Genomic DNA, 20,184 nt, shown 5'->3' with positions numbered 1-20,184 from the left:
TGGTTTCCGCTACATTCATTCTTCCATGGCGGGGCGCCACGCCACGCCACGCCAAAATTCATCCCGCCATGGCTACATTACAGCTTCTCATTCAAAACATTTCATTCTTTTACTAGCGGGTGATAATCGCACCAAAACGTATTAAAGGGTAAGTGAATTATAATAACCGCGTGAACTTTTCTGTAACCGACCGTAGTAGTGCTGTGCGTCATTTGTTTACAGGTTTACGAGGGCAGACCGAGGCTGGCGGGGATGCTGTTGCAACCGCCCAAATTTTTACTACCAGCCCATGTCATTTTTTGCCCGCAAAAATAAATTCAAAACCGCCCAATCAGGCAACACTGCCTGCGCTTGAGCAGCGCGTATTTGAAGGCGCGCACGAAGCTTTGTGCACGAGCAGAGGAAATCGGCGCACAAGCAACTAGATTCGCATGCTGTAGGCTATTACATGAATGCGATCTTGACTCGTAATACTGCGCTCACGACATTTGTCATTGAAATAACGCCACAGGTAGTTAGTAGATCTGTGTAAAAAAGCCTGCCGCCACAGCTGGAAAAAATCCTAGAGGAAATATGAAATGCGTGTCAAAATAAGATTTGTCACAAAAAAAATCATTCTATTTGCTAAAACACAAATAAAAGTTCTGGCCAAATGAAGACACAAAATCACCCCAGAGTGGATGAAAACATTCTCAACAGCACATAAGGATTAATTGTGTAGCAAAAAAATTCCCTTCATTGGACACGTGGAAGCAAACGGTTATACATTGTAAAGATGCTTCTTATTACCCAAATCAGCCTGAATTGAATTAAAGCAAATTATAGAAATGACAAATATATTTACAGTGAGAGAGAGTTTCTTCACACCAAGTTAATATTAAGTCAGCAACCGACCATGTTTTCAGTTTTCTGGAACAATTTAATATGAACAGCTTAAATACGGTGATCTCCATACAAAATAACAAGGAAAAACATTAGACAACTCTGTACAAAACGTTACAAGTACATTGTGCTTACTTTGATCGTCAAACATGGCGTAATGTTCTTCAAGTAGATCAGACAAAACATGAACAACTAACAGATGATGTGCCGTTTACTTTGCTAACAAAGGTCTTCCTTTTCACCAATGCAAAACTAAAAAGATCTTAACACCAGGCAAAACTCAATGGCTCTGAACATCTAAAAGTTCTTCTTAAATCAGAAAAATAGATCCAAGCTATTAAAATCAGCGTTCTCGAGTGCAGTGTGGCACATTCCTGATTGCATGTATTCATCTAAAGGCGATATGGTGGAAGAAGAGCAGGTTAGGGTTGCTCCAGGAGCCAGAGTTGCTACAGCAGGATTTTGCTGTCCGCCGACAATCCCCGTTTCGCCATTTTGGCCATTGTTCAACATCTCGAGGAGACCCGTGCTGTCAGGCGAGAGGTTACTGACGGTCGTCGCAGGAGATAATAGATCAGCCAAAAACTGGTCGTCAAAGCTGTCGTACGTTGTGGTACTAGAAGTGACCGAATACGGTGATGAAAGTGCAGTGCTGTCCGGTTTGGCCACAGATTCACCTCCATTTCCCAGGAGCTGGTTTAACTTGGCCAGTTTCTTTTTCTTCGCCTTCAGCTTTTTCATTAGCTTTAGCCTGAGGGCATCTGTAGTGCTAATGGGCTGTTGCTCTGCTGTTTTCTTAACACTTGGATTAAGGCCACCCGGAGGGCTGACTTGTTTGGGTTGAGAACTTGCCAATTTCTTAGTCTTGAAGCCGCCAAACATGTCAGCCGGCTTTACAAGCAGATCTTCATTTTTGTCATATTTCAGACTGGGTTTTGGTTTTGGAGCAGGAGGAGGAAGAGGAGGAGGTCTGATTGGTGTAGACTGAAAGGAAGGATTATGCTGAAATAATGATGTAGGTGGTAAATGTGTTTTTGATACGGCTGCTGGTGCTGCCACCTCTGGTTTGTTAACTAAACTAGACTTCTGTGGAATCGGAGGTGTTGAAAGTCGACTCACGGTTTTGGGGATTCCAGATAACAAATTGGATGCTACAAAAGGACAGTGACGAGGAGCCGGCACAAAGCCTGGTCTCATGGGACGTGGTTCATTCTCAGTGGATTCAGAATTAACCAGAGTGAGGGTTACGATGTCTTTATGGGTCAGACCTTCAAATGTGTCCAGTAGTGTGGTGCTGCCTATGGATGTATCCGCAATGCTGCTTGCAGTCGTGTCTTCCACTGTGAGTGCGCTGATCACGCATGTGTCGTCGGCCACAGAGTCTGACAGTTTTAGGGGATTTTCATCTGGGGCATTCAGGACCACAGGGGGAGCGGTCGGTAAACAAACCTCTGAATGCTCCTTTTTAAAGGAGTCTGTCTCCCAGAAGAGAATGTGAAATTCACTGGAGGGAAAAGGAAGTCTCTTGTGAGTGGGGCTGTAAGGGTGTTTAAGGTCATCAAGTTCCAGCCATAATCCTTTAAAAAAAGACAGAACATAGAGAGATGAATGAACCACTGCTCAAAACATGCATTTCATATTCATTATCAAAATGAGAGATGCTCTTAATCATCGGTAGAGCGGTGGTGAAAAATCTATTCGGAGATTTTCAAAACGCATTGCTAATCTCTCTTTAAATTGATTCTGAGCTATAGATTTTAGCAGATGATGCTCTAGGCTACTTTTTAACCATGAATGGCCCTCTAGGCTAGTTTTTTAAATTGATGGTGCTTTTGGCTGATTTTTAGCAGCAGATGGTGCTCTAGGCTGCAGTTTTAACAGCAGATGTCACTCTAGGCTAGTTTTTAACAGCAGATGGTGCTCTAGGATAGTTTTTAAACAGCAAATGGCACCCTAGGCTAGTTTTTAACAGCAGATTTCAATCTAGGCTAGTTTTTAAACAGCAGACAGGGCTCTAGGCTAGTTTTTAAACATCAAAAAATGCTCTATGCTAGACTAGTCTTTAGCAGCAGACAACACTCTAGGCTAGTTTTTAACAGCAGACAGTATGCTCTAGGCTAGTTTTTAACAGCAGATGTCACTCTAGGATACTTTTTAATAGCAGACAGTATGCTCTAACCTAGTTTTTAAACAGCAGATGGCGCTCTAGGCTAGTTTTTAACAGCAGATGACGCTCAAGGCTAGTTTTTAACAGCAGATGGCGCTCTAGGCTAGTTTTTAACAGCAGATGGCGCTCTAGGCTAGTTTTTAACAGCAGATGGCGCTCTAGGCTAGTTTTTAACAGCAGATGGCGCTCTAGGCTAGTTTTTAACAGCAGATGGCGCTCTAGGCTAGTTTTTAACAGCAGATGGCGCTCTAGGCTAGTTTTTAACAGCAGATGGCGCTCTAGGCTAGTTTATAACAGCAGATGGCGTTCTAGGCTAGTTTTTAAACAGCAGATAGTGCTCTAGGCTAGGCTAGTTTTAACAGCGAATGGCACTTTAGACTAGTTTTTAACAGCAGATGACACTAGGCTAGTTTTTAACAGCAGACAGTATGCTCTAGCCTAGTTTTTAAACAGCAAATAATGCTGAAGGCTAGACAGTTTTTAACAGCAGATGACACTATACTAGACTTTAACAGCAGATGACACTCTAGGCTAGTTTTTAACAGCAAATGGTGATCTAGGCTTGTTTTTAACAGCAGATAGTGCTCTAGCCTAGTTTTTAACAGCAGATGGCGCTCTAGGCTAGTTTTAATCTCACACTTAAATGCTCATGAGGAAGTGATTGTGTGTTTGGCTGATTTGTGCAAGTTTGCTCTCATGTTATGAGATGTAAATACAGCTCTCTATAAACATACTTGTAATTCGCTTAAACCTTTCCTAACTTTATCAAGGTTTATTTTAGGTTCTGTTTGGACCTGTTTTTTGATGCTTTACAGTATTGTGTAAATGAGCTGATACAATGTGTTGGTTTAAATATGATTAATGTATCTAAAAATTCATCTAGCAACCCAAAAATACAAGTATCAATAGGAACTCCGTATTAGGCAGATACTCAATAGTAAATCGATTAGGGTTGACTGATCGGGACCGATGTAATTCCCTAATTTAAGATTATACTTTTGTTAGTTGATGATCAGTACATTAGTTTGTAATTATGGGGGTGATTAAACATTTATTATTATTGTTAGCAATGTCCAAAATCAGCTGATTAACATATGTGAAAAAATATTGACTCCTTTTGATCAATATAATAAAACAATTCAATTGAAATTATTTGCAAATAAAGTTTGCATTGGAAATGGAAAGAAGGGTAAAGAACACAGGCATATCAGATCATTTACATAACGTCCAGAGCACATCAAGCAGTGCAAATCAGGTCATAAACATGCAACAGACAATGATAAGGTACTAGTAAACACTACCACAAACCCTCAAAAATACTCATGTAATAAAGTCAGCTGCAAAAAGAGTTTCACTGGATGTCTCAAAATAGTTTTTAATCACTAAATGAAAAATCCGGCCCCTTAATACATAAATGTCAGTGTAAATAGTTGAGTTAATGTAGTCACTCACCATTGCTCTGACGGACCCAAGTGACAAAGTGCTGAAGATGTTTGTTGTACTGGATAATAGTGCTAACGCTGTAATGTAAACCCTGGAATGTAAACTCATATTTAGTAAGGTCTTTCCTGGGCAGACCCTCCACAAAGTGCAGCGCAAACACAGAGGACAGCCTGCAAAAATCCACAAAGACAATTATCAATCTCAAACACTAGCAGATTTTTACTGATTAAATGATGATGAAACAGAAAGAAACACCCATACTTTTCAAGCACCAATTTCCTCCTCTGGTTTTTGTGCTCGCATTTATTGCACTGAGTGCGATGATTGGCTTTTAGCGGATGCCAGTCCTTAACAATACAAGTCAAAGTTGTAAGAGTCTTCTCAACACTACAAGACAAAAAGGAAGAACAGGTTATGCGTGTTTGCATTAGGGATGTCAATTTCCACAGAATCCTATGAGCAATCATCATTTAAATTAAGTATTAATCAATTATTAACTTTAATAATAGCAAGATGTGTCACTGTTCTCATGTAAAGGAAAATATTTTACTCGGGCAAAAGCTCCAAATTATATACAGACATCCCACCCTGCAAAAACTCTTTTTCAGTGAGGTATAATAAAAATAAAACTCTCTGAAGCTCATATTTGAGGTTTGTGAAGTGAGGTTTACAATACAACTTACATAAATACATTACTTTATTGCTAAAAGGGAATCTACAGTTTATTGCAAATTAATTATTCGAATATTAGGCAACACTTCAGTTTAGGTCACAATTCATGCTATTAACTACTGGCTTATTACTTGCCTGTTAATAAGATATTAACTGTTCATTAGTAGTTATAAAGTATGATCTTATTCTGCATTTCTAATCCTACCCTAAACCCTAACTTCTACCTTACTAGCTATTAATTAACAGCTAACTAGAAGTTTATTAAGCTAGTAATGGTTTGTTAATACCGTGAATTGTGACCTAAAGTGTTACTGAATATTATATGAATGACAATTTTCCACCTAATACCTCTAAACAAGTTTTAATAAACTAATATCATCTTCTAACATCACAGAACTTTGAGGAATGAAGTTTTAGGTGCTCAGCTGCAGCATGGTTTAAATACAATGCAATACATGCATAGTTTTTACAAAAACGTCTGCAACAAACCTGCCTAAACGTCGTTGTCCGTAGCCACTAAATCAAAAAGTTATGAATTGCCGTGAGATTGCGCTGCACTCACAGCTCACATCATTCAAAAGAAAAGGTCCACATTTTTCCCTGATAATATCAACAGACTGGACTGTCTTAGCAACTGGCTGAATGTAAAGGAGGACTAAGCAAAATTGTTTCTACTTTATAATTATTGTTCTCAACTCACAGCAATACAACTTTACAATGAGTACAATTGTTTGTATTCAGTACTTTATTGTTATTATAATTTTCCATTTTCCATATCTGCAATGCCTGTATTTTGGCATTTTTTGCAGTCCACTTAGAATCCAACTTGGAAATCATTTTTTTCTTTATTGGCATTGATTGTTTTGAAACTCAAATGGCATTAACATGCCTGTGTTTTAATTTCTGTAATAAATATGGCTGTCAAGGCAGGATCTTGGTGCTTTATTGTGGGCATGTTGTTTACGTGAAGAAATCTGTGTTACAAGTTAAACAAAAACTCTTATAAACAATTATATTTTGAATTTAATTAGTTTTTGTTTTGCTTTTACATTAATTTTACATTTAAATAAGCCAAAATTACAAGTTTCAGTCATTTAAATGCGATTCATCGCAAGTTAATTTTCAAAAAAGTGCGATTAATTAGTTAATTTTCTTAATCGATTGACAGCACTAATTATTATTATTATTATTATTATTAATTGAAGAATAGCACCACCAATAGCATGTGTGTGTGCCTATGAGAGCATATATCTTGTGTTACAAATTGTTCATTTCATCTCAAATGTGCATGCTATTGGTGTGCTAAGTAAAATCTGGAGAATGTGAAAAGGCTCATGTTTACTTATGAATGTCCACGATTTGTTAAATCCTAATGCCATTTCACTGTTAGCCCACATCATCTGTCTTTATATACATCTAGATTTATAAATGTAATGTTCATGAGTTAAAGTTCAGTTCAGAGGAATCTTATAATCCACTTCAGAAAACTAATGGTCTGATATTGCTGTCCACAATGAATGCTGTGCAACTTTATTCTCCCTCATATCTGCTGTACATTTTGGGTGCCAAAACTATCCACATTAATGCTTAACTGACCAACAATTTAAATGATTATTGACAATTAATCAGTTGATAATTAAACGTTGGCATCCCTAGCTTGCGTTGATAAAACAAAAGAAGTATCTACTAAATAAATGGTTCCTCAGCTTACCTCTCAGCTACAGTAAAGTCACAACAAGTGCACTTGAACTCCCATCGGATAGTGTGCTGGAAAATATCCTGAGCCCACTTGTCTGAGCGCAGAAGAAGCGGGAGAGCGAACACTGGTGTCTCCTGCTGACCTGCATGGCAGACAGACGGATTATCAGTCAATGACAAGCGGCACATTGATATAAAATCATTTTATGAGTAGCTGTTGAAGCCATTTACCAATTTCACACTTGAGTGTAGGCTGAAGGAGCTTGAAGACTGAGAGCCGGAGAGCAGACAGACGCCGCTCAGCCTCATCCAGGACACCAGCAGGGACTCGCAAGACGTTATCTGCAGAGAGGGAAACAGGTGAGCGCTCTACAACTCAACATATTTATAATGTAAACCTATTATTGGGTAGATGTTTGTTTTTATTTACACTTTAAGTCACAATATGATTTTTAATAGATTTTTTAAAATCTATTTGCTTATATTTATAAGAAATAAGCTATTTTTACTAGTGACTCCGTCGGTGTCCTGTATCACCGTGCTAATGACGTTGAAAACGGAAGCACAAAAGACGCTTTAATATGTTGTGTTTTATTAGACTGCACAGAGCAGCAATAGCCGCTTTTCCACTACTGTCACTTCCGGGGCCTGGTCAGGCCAAAGCGGGGCTTCCTCTGGGTCAGCGGCTGGCCTTTTTCAGCCCGCCGAATACCTTGGGCCAAAGAGGGCCAGCTGGGGCTTCGGGCAGATTGAAAGCAGAGGTGTTTGCCCGAGTCTGGTAAAGATGGCATACCGCCATATAATCACACATGAGTACATGCGGCAAACAAATAAATAAATAAATAAACAATTAAATAAATAAGGGAAAGAAAAAACTTATAGCTGGTCAGTTTAAGATGGGCTATTCCATAAAACACCTTATAGGCTAGGGGTCTTTTTGCTTATGATAGCCCTCATGTTTCCCTTATAAATGTAAGGCTGTTGCATAAAATAATAAAGTCGTTTTTAATTTAATAAGTGATATTTCTACTGTCCTTAATAATGTTTAATAATCTTTAAACTAGAGCTGCACAATTAATCGAAAAAAGATCGCGATCTCCATTCGACCCCCTAGACGATCTTAATCCAGCATTTCTATGATTCTGCCCATCATATTTTCAAGTTCAGGAGAGAAGCAAAGGCGGCTGCACGAGTCTTTTCATTGTTTCACATACATTGCTCAGCGATATTGACACCCCCAAATGATGTTGAAAGAGTCACATACTGTATTTATAAGGTATAATTCACCTATGTCACTTTTGTCTTCATATAATGCTGTATTTGTAGCCGGGAAATCCCACGTGACGTGAGCTGCTGACCGTGAGCTCTTATCACAGAGAGGGCGGGCGCACAACCTACTTAATGATAGACACGCGCACGTCTACTTTAGTGAACAGAACCTACATAGGCTGTGAGTAACAGGTAATAAAGTTGTAAATAGTCTTCAGTTTGTGGCACAGAGTGATCGTTTGAGAGCCGCGAGCGAAGTATGAACAGCACTTAGCAGTGAAAATGAAACCGAAAGCGTGCACAACATTTAAATGATCATATCACATTTTAGAGTTATGATTGTGACAAGCGTTTGATCTGTTTTCTTTCATAGCGAACACACAGTTGTGCATGAAAATAAATGTTTACAGTGTCAGTATAACTACTCTAGCCTATATAATGTTGATTTTACCAGTGAATTAAATGGTCTAATTATGTTGTCAATGACAGATTGCAAGCATATATCTCAAACATAATTCAACATCAGAATTACTATAATTAGAATAGAATTATTTATAGAAACCAGTAGACCTACACATAATATCATTATTGTTGTTTTACCATATGTTTGAGAAAAAAAACTATAATAATTGCTGACTAATAATCGCCGAATAAGCTTTATTTTACATCTACAGAATCGTGAGAAAATCATGGTCTTTATTTTAAGCAAAAAAATAAATAAATAAATAATAATAATAATAATAATAATAATAATAATAATAATCGGGATTCTCATTTTAGCCTGAATCGTGCAGCTCTACTTTAAACCATATTATTCAATTCACCTTTATTTGTATAGCGCTTTTACAATGTAGATTGTGTCAAAGCAGGTTTTTTCTTTCTTTATTTTGAAGATAATAATAATAATAATAATAATAATAATAATAATAATAATAATAATAATAATAATAATAATAATAACAACAAGACATAACAACTAGACATAACAACTACCACTTTTGTAGGCTCAACACAATGGTGTCATATCTAGATAGAATAGCCTAAGCTATAATGAAATCATTTGAAGAATTACAAATATCAGATATAATAAAATCACATTAAATAAATAAACCAATATAAAAACAAACAAAAGCTAGAACAATTTAGGTATGTACAATACAGATAATATTAACCGTTTCAAGCAATTTAAGACTTTCATTTTACAAAGGCCTGCCTGAAAAAAAGATTTTAGATATTTTCTAAAAACAATAAACGGAGGAGTTTTGAAACATTATTTATAGTATTTGGATATGATGATATTAATCAAATCGTGCAAACAGCATTTTTTTGGGTGAGTGAAACCAGAAACTACCTTCTTTTCGCTCATCCAGTCCTGCGCAGCACTGCTTTATAAACGAATTGGCAAAAAAACTGCACGTCAAGAAAATATCCCCAAACAAATGTTTGTTTTTATATGACGTGGTAAAATTAAAAAGTAATTTTAAATGTAGAGCTTTATTAGTGGATAGCTGCTGAGCACAACAAAATATAGCCTATATTTTATTACTTGCTCTTGTGTCCTAAAACACCCAATACTTTCATTTACTTAAGATAAACGAATAATATGCAACATAATAATGAATAATCATGCTTAATTGGAGCAACGAACTCTGAAGTTAACTCGATGATGGGCAACATGTGAAACAAACCAACTAGCTGAACTGACAAAGCCCATCGGTCAACCATTGGCTAGGTGTCTACTGGCTGTAAAATGTATTTAGTATAATAAAACAGCACTGCTTCTTCTCCACATGATCATGAGTGGAAGTACCCGAAGCTTTGAACTGTGGCATAATAAAAGCTCCACTGCTTTCGTGCCATGTCAGCATCAGTTCCTCATCAGCAATTGCTACATCACTCTCATTTCCCTTCGACAGCTTTCAGCCTTACTCTGCTTCATATTAACATGATAATAAGTGTTAAATGCTTTAGCTCAACCATGAACAAAATCTGCAGGAGTCCCGTAGGATATAATGTAGAGCTGCACGATCCTGGCTAAAATGAGAATCGCGTTTCTTTTGCTTAAAATAAAGATCACGATTTTCACACGATTCTGTAGATGAAAAATAAAGGTGAATGAATGGGCTATTCTAGAGCTGCACGATTAATAACTCAATTACGACAGGCATCTCAAACTGTCAACAAATATAAATTTGAATTTCTGCGCAGCGTCTAAGCAGACAGATACGTCACTCGCGCACACGTTAAGCGCAGATCTACAGCTGACAGAGACGTCATCAGGCGAAGTCTGCATCAACCTAAAGTTCTTCTGAAAGACCAGAGTGGCCTTGTGTCCATGAAAAACAAGATGCAGATGCCAAAAATGCAGTATCTTCTCTAAACCTTGAATCAATATCGGAATTACTTTTGCACGCTGGAGGGAAATGACGTTATGCAGTTCAAAACAACGATCTGAAGGGTGACACCACGGCTGAAGTATTTCGTTTACACAGGTATGTTTTAAAACTATTTAGCCACGCAAAGCTGATGTAGACCGTGTTCTTGTTTATGAATGGGTTTATATACACAGAAGTGTTGTTCAGCTACTAAAAACGTTCGGCAAAAGATATTATGCTAATTATTAGCATTATTAAAACATAAGCTATTATGCTAATGCAAACATTCTGGCAGATCAGTTCACCTTTTAAACACAGCTGATTGTCAATTGGTAAGCTGGTCTTTCTATGAGCAGATCGACTGATCTACACCGCTTTGAACTGCTCCAGTGTTCGTGTATCTGTATTTGCACTTGGTGAACAGTGGTGAAGCATGGTGAGCTGATGACCTTCACAGCCTATCACAGTCATTTCTGTTGAGCATGTGAACACAATGGCCAATCAGCAGCATTTAAGAACAAGATTAAGGGTTAGTGGGAAAGGGATGTTTTTAAAAGTTCAATACCGATTGATACCAAAGTCGATACTTTTGACACCCCTAGCCTCAACACACCTACCTGGACGTTTACCTAGTGAGACCTTGGTTAGCTCATTCACGCATGTTTTAGGCCCCGATTACACTAATATGTTTTAGTTTTAAAACGGCATTTAAGAATGAAAACGATCTGCGTCCACACTAGCGTTTCACCCAGCGTTTCAGAACAACTCTCCGTCTATACCACACCGTTGAAAACGCACATCACGAGACCACACACACACACTCTCTCTGGCATGCGCTGCAGCATATCTAGCCAGATGAGAGCTGTGCTCGTCGGACTGTTCATCAAGGATCTACCGCTGGATCCAATCTCACTAACGTATATTTGTTAAACGTGATATTTAATTCATCTTGTTGTCTCTATCTAACAACATATTCCCCGACTTTGTTCTTTTGAATCTGTTACTTGTTCTCAGGTAATGTGTTTTGGCTGAGTGCAAAGATAAGTTAATAATTAATGTTACCACGTACACTGATTCTGTATATTTGACTGATAGCTTGCCTTTATTTCCTATAATGTATAAACTTATTGTACACTATACTTTTATAATGGCCATTATTGATTATTAAAACTGATATTCTGAATATCCAATGCAAAAGAGAGGGTATGTTTCGTATTTTCAATGACAATTAAAGGAGGCAATGATGTTATAGACTCCATTTTGTTCTAAATATGCATACAGTGAAGATGACGCTCAGTATAAATATGCAGCTCGACGCCTCAGCACTTCTGCTGTCTGTTAAGTTGCTAATATCAAAATGAAAATAGGCAGTTCCTCATGTCGTGTTTTCATTTTATTAAGATAGTGAAACAATGTACAGTATCCAGAATGATGTGAATAAGGTTATAAAGTAGCCTACACTGTTCCCTTTGAGGATTTACCCGATGTGTCCTCTGGAGTCTGTTTTCCATATCAAACTTGCAAAGTCTGAACTTACAAGGAGAGGATGCAAGACTGAACTGTGTGTAGGCTACTTAATACTAAGGAAAAGCCCCAATCAGAGAGGCGAATGTCTGCAGCCTCGCCTCCGTTTTCAGATGTCTGTTTTCCCCCCCATCCACACTGAGACGGAGCAGCAGCATTTTAGAATGAAAATGGCCTCTTGAGCGTTTCCAAAACGCTCCGTTTTCGGCGCTCGAAAACTCCGGCATGGTGTGGATGGATGGCGTAACCGTAGCAAAACTTTTTTTAAACTAAAACGCATTAGTGTATACAGGGCCTTAGTGGGGCTGGAGCTGCAGGACACTCCAGGAGCAAGTTTGGTGACCCCTGACATAAACCACGATATTGTGCTTATGTAAACATGTTATAGTTGAATAGTTTTGCTTATACAAGGATAAACCAAACATTAATAAGCTAATTAGACTGCAGCGAATGCATGCTTAACTTTAAAATGTTTGTTCTGTGCATCATAACACCCATATATTTTGTGATAAGCCATAGTTTGCCTGTTTTGCTAGATAACTTTGTATATAAAAAATAAGACATTCCACATACTTTGATGGTTCAAAAATCAAATACTGTACAAATGCCAATATATGTACGTCTTTCTCTTACCTTCGCTCTGTTTAATCTTGGCTTTAAGGTAGGCACATGTTTTATCATACGTCCAGCAAAGTTTCCAGACGACAGAATCATTGCAAGGCACTGTTGCCAACTTATCGCTCAGCTTTATGCCCTGACATGGAGTCTCTCTGATGGTCCTGCAGTGCACCAGCATCACCAACATTGCATCCAACCAGCACATGTTCTCCTCATTTTTCCAGAAGAGTTCAGGATGAACCGGGACCAGCTCTGAAGAACTCTCCAAGACCTCCTCCGTCTCATCTTGAGTACTGGATACACAATCATCCTTCCTTTCACACAAGTCTACATCCTCATCAGTGGCAGCAGGTAATTCCTCAGGTTGTTGCTCCTCTGTGGCATCAATAGAGACAGGTTGTTCCTCTGTTTGATCAATAGACATATGTTTCTCCATAGTGTGATCAAAAGACATAGGTTTCTCCTCAATGTGATTAATAGACATAGGTTTCTCCTCAATGTGATCAATAGACATGGGTCTCTCCTCAGTGTGAACTACGGAGATAGGTTTTACTTCAACGAGCTCAAGAATTATAGGTTGCTCCTCAATGTGAACAATAGAAACAGGTTGTTCCTCAGCGTTATCAATAGAGATATGTTGTTCCTCAGTATGATCAACTGACATAGGTTGCTCCTCAGCGTGAACAATAGACATAGGTCTTTCCTCAGTGTGAACAACGGAGATAGGTTTTACTTCGATGAGATCAAGAATTATAGGTTGCTCCTCAGTGTGAACAATAGAAACAGGTTGTTCCTCAGCGTTATCAATAGAGATATGTTGTTCCTCAGTATGATCAATAGACATAGGTCTCTCCTCAGTGTGAACAACAGAGATAGGTTTTACTTCAATGAGATCAAGAATTATAGGTTGCTCCTCAGTGTGAATAATAGAAACAGGTTGCTCCTCAGTATGATCAATGGATATAGGTTGCTCCTCAGTGGCATCAAGAGAAATAGGTTGTTCCTTAAAGTCTTCTATTGAAGCAGGTTGTTCCTCAGTTTTATCAATAGAAATAGTCTCTGCAGGTGCTGATTGTTGATCTGTAAATGTTTCTGTTTTGACAGTGTCGTCTGGAAGGGTGGCATCATTGACTTCAGCATCACATGGCTCAGAAACATCTGACAGAACATCCATGTTCGCTTCTCTGGGTCGTTTTGGAGGACAGGATTCATCACTGATGTCGGGAAGGGAAGAAATGCTCCTTTTACATCCACCTTTGGATAAACTAGCACGCACTTCTTCCAGAGATCTACTAACCAACGGGTAAAGGCACTGCAAGATAAGAGAAAACAGTGCAGGTGTAAATGACCATCTTACTGGATAATATTTTAAGAAAGTGTCACAAGCATCTAATGTGATCAGAAATATGAAGAGCTTGAGATTAATAGTTGGCTGAATTTTACAAAACTCATCAAGAATATATTCAGTTTGCTGGTATTTCAGCCCATTATCAGAAAAAAAAACATTTTTTCAACAAGAAAATAAAGCCCAATATTAGAATAATTAATGTTGTTGGGAAATATAAAACTCACTGTCTCCTTCAGAATTCTTTGATATACAATATAAAGTGGGCCTCCGACCAGACAAGAAGCATTAAATCCCATTTTCCCCTGCCATGTCTTTAAAATATGGCAATTTATTTTACCCCAGTATTTTCTTTTTTATTTAATTATTTTAGGGGTTTTCACCTTTATTGGTATAGGACAGTAGAGATTTTACAGACAGGAGCAGTCTGTGTGGAGCAGAGATAGGGGAAGGATCAGCAAAGGACCTTGAGCTGGGAATTGAACTCGAGTCACCGTGAACACCTTGGTGCTATATGTCGACTACTAACCACAAGGCTATTGGCGCCGACTACCCCAGTATTTTCAATAGAGTTTCTGTGCCCGCCTGCTGGTACTGACGGCGCTAGCTGTTACACAGTTTTTCATCTTGTGTTACACTCGTACAACTAAATGAATGCTTAAGTCTATTTAACTGAATGTATTTTAATTACATTACAATATCGATGCTGTAAAAGGAAGCTTATAAAATTGAAAATAGTCACATTAACCTTTCACCGGACGTTTATCATTGGCTGAAAAACATTAGCTGTGCGTATAATCCGTTAAAATATAAATTTTTAATTATCAAAAAACAGACTAATTTCTCATTTGGGAGCAAACTTGCATCTTATTCTCCCCTCACAGAGTTTCTGCAGGTTTTACCAAGTTAAATTTAGGACTTTAAGATATTTTTAAGACCATTATGAAATACATTTTAGACTCATAAGGGGCTAAAGGCTAAGGAATTTTTCAAATGGCCCAGATGGAAGAGATTTTTATTTGACCTATCAAAAGTATATATATTATAATTTAATACATTTAATAATACAATAATACATTAATTATAAAAAAATTAAATATTTTAAATATTTCTAAGCAAAATATTTTAAATTTTGTGTAAAAACAAGCAAGCTCTAGTTGTATCCATGCACTTTTTTCCCCAACATAAACTCTCTTTAAAATAAAAAGAACAAATGTTTTAAAAACTATAATAAACTAAATCTATACACAACAATCTGTCCAGGTCGTTGTCCTCACCAGTAAATACATGGAGCACTTTTAAACACATGTTATGGTAAGAAAAATAATTAAACCATTAACATAAATAGTGTTAAAAATCACCTTTTTACCCCTAAAAAATACATACCTTTTTAAATGAAAAGTTGAAAGTTTTATTGAAATGATTGTTGGTGATTGTATATGTTTTGGCCAGATTGGGTAGCAATACATGAACAAAGAAAAATTAAGACCTGTTTAAAAAGATTTAAGACCTACAACACAATATTTCAGTAAATTTCTATTTTAATTTTGGGAATTAAGACATTAAGACTCCGTGGAAACCCTGGACTCAGTTCATTTTAATGAAATACAATGTAACTTTTTCAAGCAATATACAAATAATTATTACTACAGCAAAACAGGAGTCATAACCAGGGCCAGACGGAATCTGCGGACGTTTTTTGCTATTTCTGCTGAGATTTTTTGTAAAAATCTGCAGATTCCTGCTGAATTATTTTGGGAGTTTCATAACTACAACCTTAATTAATTAAAATTAATATCTTTTTAACTTTTATTTAATGTTTAAAATGCAAATCCAACTAGATTCACTTTATCTGGTAAACAAAGCAAGTCTCTCATATATCTCCTAAACGACAGAAAATATTACTGTACAAACTGCATTGTTCATAAATCAGATAAACATTTTCATATTAGTCAATAATATTACTGTAATTAATTTAAAAACTAAATAAATATAGATTTACATAAGTAAATAAACAGAATTAATGATGGGCTAAAAATCTGCGGAATTCTGCACGCGTAGATTCCGTGTGGGCTTAGTCATAACAGAATATAGCAATCAAATTTATGGTGGCAAAAAAAAGGTTGCATCCATATTAATTATTAACCAATCTAAAACTAAGCTTCATTTTGTATCCTTAAGATTTGATGGTATTGCATACTTTTATTTAGTTATATGTCAGCATCTCCAGCTATTTTCATGGCAAACTGATACATACAAACATTAAAAGCAGGATAGTCCTATAAAATATATTTTACAGATCTTGCAAAACATGTCTTCATCTTGAAATTAAAGAAGAAATGATCCATAGACGCATATTATTGACGGGTGTTGTGAGATTCGTTCAATTCCTCATTTGATTGAGTGTCAGTGATGAGCAAAAATAATAATAAAAGCCTCACCACTGGATTTGTACAGAGCAGAACAGTCTCCTTTAGGTTGACGGCATAAAAGCGGAGGGCGTTTGTCTGACCTTTCGCCAAGCACCAAGGACAGTTCCCAGGTGAAGCATTTCTGTCTTCACTCTGCAAACATAAAACAATAACATGAGAATCACAGTAAACTTTAAAACTAAACACTTCACATATAGCAAACAACACAATCTCACACAATTACAGTGTATATAGCAGCACATCACTTTTTTTTAACATGTCTTTCGCCTTTTACATGACAGATTTCCGTGTGTTTTGTCTGGTTTTGGGGTGGTGGTTCAAATCAGTACCATTTTCCATACAATTTAGACACAAATTTGAAGGTGACAGCAGAGCTTTGCACGAGTGACAGAGGGAGAGAACTGAGCATAACTGACTTTTCCCAAAAACCCCGCCAACGCTGGGGTCGGAGCCCCTATACCAGTGCCTTCGCCGTTCATTTTCCTGCCACTGAGGTTTCCGTTCTCTGACGAGTCCTGCTGCCATAAACTTGACATAACCGCATCACCTGGCTCACCGCCTGAACGCACTGCAGTGAGAAAGAATATCACATTAACTGACCCTGATACACACACTACAAACATCTCAAGCTAGACTCCTGAACAAAATACCTGCACTTGCCAGTCAGTAAGAGAACAGCATTCAAATTGGCATGAAACAATCTTTATTTCCAAATTGAATATGGCTTCACAAAGAAAGAAAGAAAAGTAGGCCGAGAATCAATTGGATCACTGTTGTTTGCTATAGAGATTCAAGATATTTGAGTAAAACATTTTGATTGAGACTTTTTTTAATAACAAACCTTTAAAGACAGATCTGTTGTGATATTATATAATGATTGTATATGCTTTTGTTTAATGAATTCCACTTCTTTTAGAAATATTCATCATGTTTATTAGCTAAACGTGTCAAAATACTACATTTCCCACACTGCTGTACAGTAATGTAATTCAACCAATCACAGTTGCAGTTGAGCGAAGCGGAAAAAGATCTTTCGCTTCAACCACTTAAATTTTTGTTCTTTAAAGTAATAGTTTCCTATTTTTTGTCAATTAAATTAGTTTGTGTTATCTGCACAGTCCTTATTAGGACTGCATATCCTTCATTAAACTTAAGTACACGGTTATTTACTGATTGGCTTTTTTAGCTTGCGTTCATATCTCGTAGTTGTTTGGTTTGGGTTACATAAAATTAACGCTTAATCTCCATAGTAATAAAAAAACTGCTAGAACAAGCACTGCTGAAAGTGTGGGTGAGTACTTATGCACTCTCTTGGAGGATCTCGTGATTGACAGTAAATGGGTCATCAGAGAAGTGGCAGGATATTTTAATTAAAGACTATGAGGGTATAAGAATTTAAACAGAACAGAATGAAAAGAAAGGTTTTCACTGCACAAAAATAGATGGCAGATTTTTATTTATGCGTCCTTATTTATGAACTATGGCGATCAGAGAGTCGACCAATCACAATTCACTCATGCAAATGAATATGAAGACAATGACCAATCCAAGTTGGTATGCAAATGACTTTTGCTTTATTTATTTATTTATTTATTTATTTTTGTATATTTAAATATAACAATAGTCTCATTAAAATATATATTTATTTTAAAAAGTTGGATAACCTTCACTAAGATTGTCCTTTTTGATGTGCAACACAAACACCCCTGTTGAAATCTCAGAAAATAGTATTAGTGTAAATAATTAACGTATCATAAAGCGAATAAGCACCATATATGATGAACACCGGTTTATGTTTTGAATATTATATTATCTTGCAAAGGTTTTTACCACTTTATTTAGTATTTATATTAAAAATTTCACATGGTCTGTCAGTCACTCATATAATGTTTTTGTTTTGCTACTTCAAATATGAAAACTAAACTCTGAAATTACTAAAGCTTAAGCTTACAATAATTAATAGATTTTGCAGTCTTTGTGTTTTCTTTACTACTGTATAGTGTACTTGCTTTCTCCATGTTTAACAGCACTCATGTAAATGCAATACATGTTTGAGGGACGAAACTGTAGCAATATATTAAATAAACACATTAATTGTTCTTGGTATTTATATTAAACTAGAATTAGCCATTCAGAATCATTTCTATCTCATATAACACATTTCTACTTGTGTGATTCTAATGATAATTATAGTCTAGTAGGCTTGAGTGATTGCATGTTGTTGTTGATTCAATCCCTTCTGCTGCCATTGAGGTAAAGTTGGCTTTATATTCGCATTATATTCAGTGACAATTTGTGACATGATCCTTATGATCCGTACTTTGAATATCCGGTCTGAAATCTAATGCAAGTATGACTTGAAATCAACATTAGCACTATTTATTTGACTGTGAACAACCTACTTTGAAGGTCATTGGCTGCTAATGTGATTTCATTGATTAGAATTTACAAATAATACATTTCTGAAATGATATTATTAATGAGAAAGTCAGAATGTACGAATATAAAAGCAATTTTACCTCAATCACAAAAAAACAGGTGGCAAATTTTGTATTTGTGTCTAAGTTACTAATTTATGTACTGTGGCGATCAGCAAGTCGACCAATCACAAATCACATATGCAAATATATATGAAGACAATGACCAATCCAAGTCGGTATGCAAATACTTGATTGTGGTCATTAAACGTTCCGTCAACGTAAGTATTTCAAAATCTAATATTTCTCTACAAACTGATAAAACAATCAAGATACGAAACAACAATGATCCGGCATAATATGTAAATAATACGTTTGGATTGAGTTCACCGTGATGAATGATTGGTATAAAGTAATTATATTATATAATGTTGTTGTTGTTGTTGTTGTTTTTAAATACGTACAACATTAAAGTTAACCAAATCTGTAAAGGAATCACGAATATTGCACGAACATTGCAAAAACAAACATTAAATTAGGGCTGATAGTCAAATTAGCATGTTATGTTAATCCATTGGCTGCTTTCTTACTGACAGTTGAGTTTATTGATAAATGTAGCTGCAGTATTAAACAGACAAAACTCTCACAATAACTGCTAACAGATCACGATTACTCAAATAATGATGTAAAGCAGGTGGGAATTTCTATTTTTGTGAATAACAGATATCATGCGCGAATAGCATAGCAACAGTGAACGCACTAGACGATAACAGATCGCCATAAACCTTACACGCTGCTTTTCCAAGGGTGCACATATTATACACCAGCACATACCTCGAGTCCGGTGCAGATGCGGAGAATCTCCAGACTGGATGTTATACACACTTTCGGTAATTCCAGCACGCCGGTAGGAGACATTTCCATGTGCATGCTCCCCGTCGTACGATCAACGCACAACTTCCGGTTTTGCGTAAGAGTGTAATAAAGTTTTTACAAATATTGTCTTTTAACGGCACGTGAGCGCCATCATCCGGATGGTCTGCGGAACGACTGAACAGGCTGTCCGAACATTAAATTAGGCAGCAGAAGGGGTTGAATCAACAACAACAACAACAACATCCAAACAACCCAAGCCTACTAGACTATAATTATCAGTAGATACACAAAAGTAGACACGTTTTAAATGAGATAGATATTATCCTGAATGGCTAATGGTATCAATTAAAATCTAAATAACATGACAGATGTAAAATTAATGTATTTTTTAATATATTGCTACAGTTTTACTCTTAAACATGTATTTAAGCTACATTTACATGAGTGCTGTTAGACATGGGGAAAG

At 36.7% G+C, this 20,184-nt stretch overlaps 1 protein-coding gene across 1 annotated transcript; it reads right to left on the bottom strand.

The window, feature by feature from the left end:
- Window positions 1-898: 898 nt before the first annotated feature.
- On the bottom strand, window positions 899-19,798 carry uspl1 (ubiquitin specific peptidase like 1). The gene is made up of 9 exons (XM_056466453.1): window positions 19,677-19,798; window positions 16,842-16,993; window positions 16,435-16,557; window positions 12,664-13,960; window positions 7,094-7,204; window positions 6,876-7,005; window positions 4,754-4,879; window positions 4,502-4,662; window positions 899-2,459 (listed from the first exon to the last, which is right to left on the bottom strand). Exons 2-9 carry the CDS (start codon window positions 16,959-16,961, stop codon window positions 1,198-1,200), a joined length of 3,330 nt encoding a protein of 1,109 aa, XP_056322428.1. The 5' UTR covers window positions 16,962-16,993; window positions 19,677-19,798; the 3' UTR covers window positions 899-1,197.
- Between the last annotated feature and the right edge of the window lie 386 nt (window positions 19,799-20,184).

The sequence above is a fragment of the Danio aesculapii genome, chromosome 10 (genome assembly GCF_903798145.1).
Source record: "Danio aesculapii chromosome 10, fDanAes4.1, whole genome shotgun sequence".
Classification (NCBI taxonomy): Eukaryota; Metazoa; Chordata; class Actinopteri; order Cypriniformes; family Danionidae; genus Danio; species Danio aesculapii.
This window is presented reverse-complemented; position numbering and strand designations above follow the sequence as displayed.

What these genes read in the sequence shown, in the direction of transcription:
- uspl1 (XM_056466453.1), bottom strand. Translation starts at nt 16,961, where the DNA reads ATGTCAAGTTTATGGCAGCAGGACTCGTCAGAGAACGGAAACCTCAGT. An exon ending in CAAGATTAAACAGAGCGAAG is followed by an intron (nt 7,205 to 12,663) that starts GTAAGAGAAAGA and finishes CCCTCTCTGCAG; the next exon opens with ATAACGTCTTGCGAGTCCCT. An exon ending in AGGAAATTGGTGCTTGAAAA is followed by an intron (nt 4,663 to 4,753) that starts GTATGGGTGTTT and finishes GGATTTTTGCAG; the next exon opens with GCTGTCCTCTGTGTTTGCGC.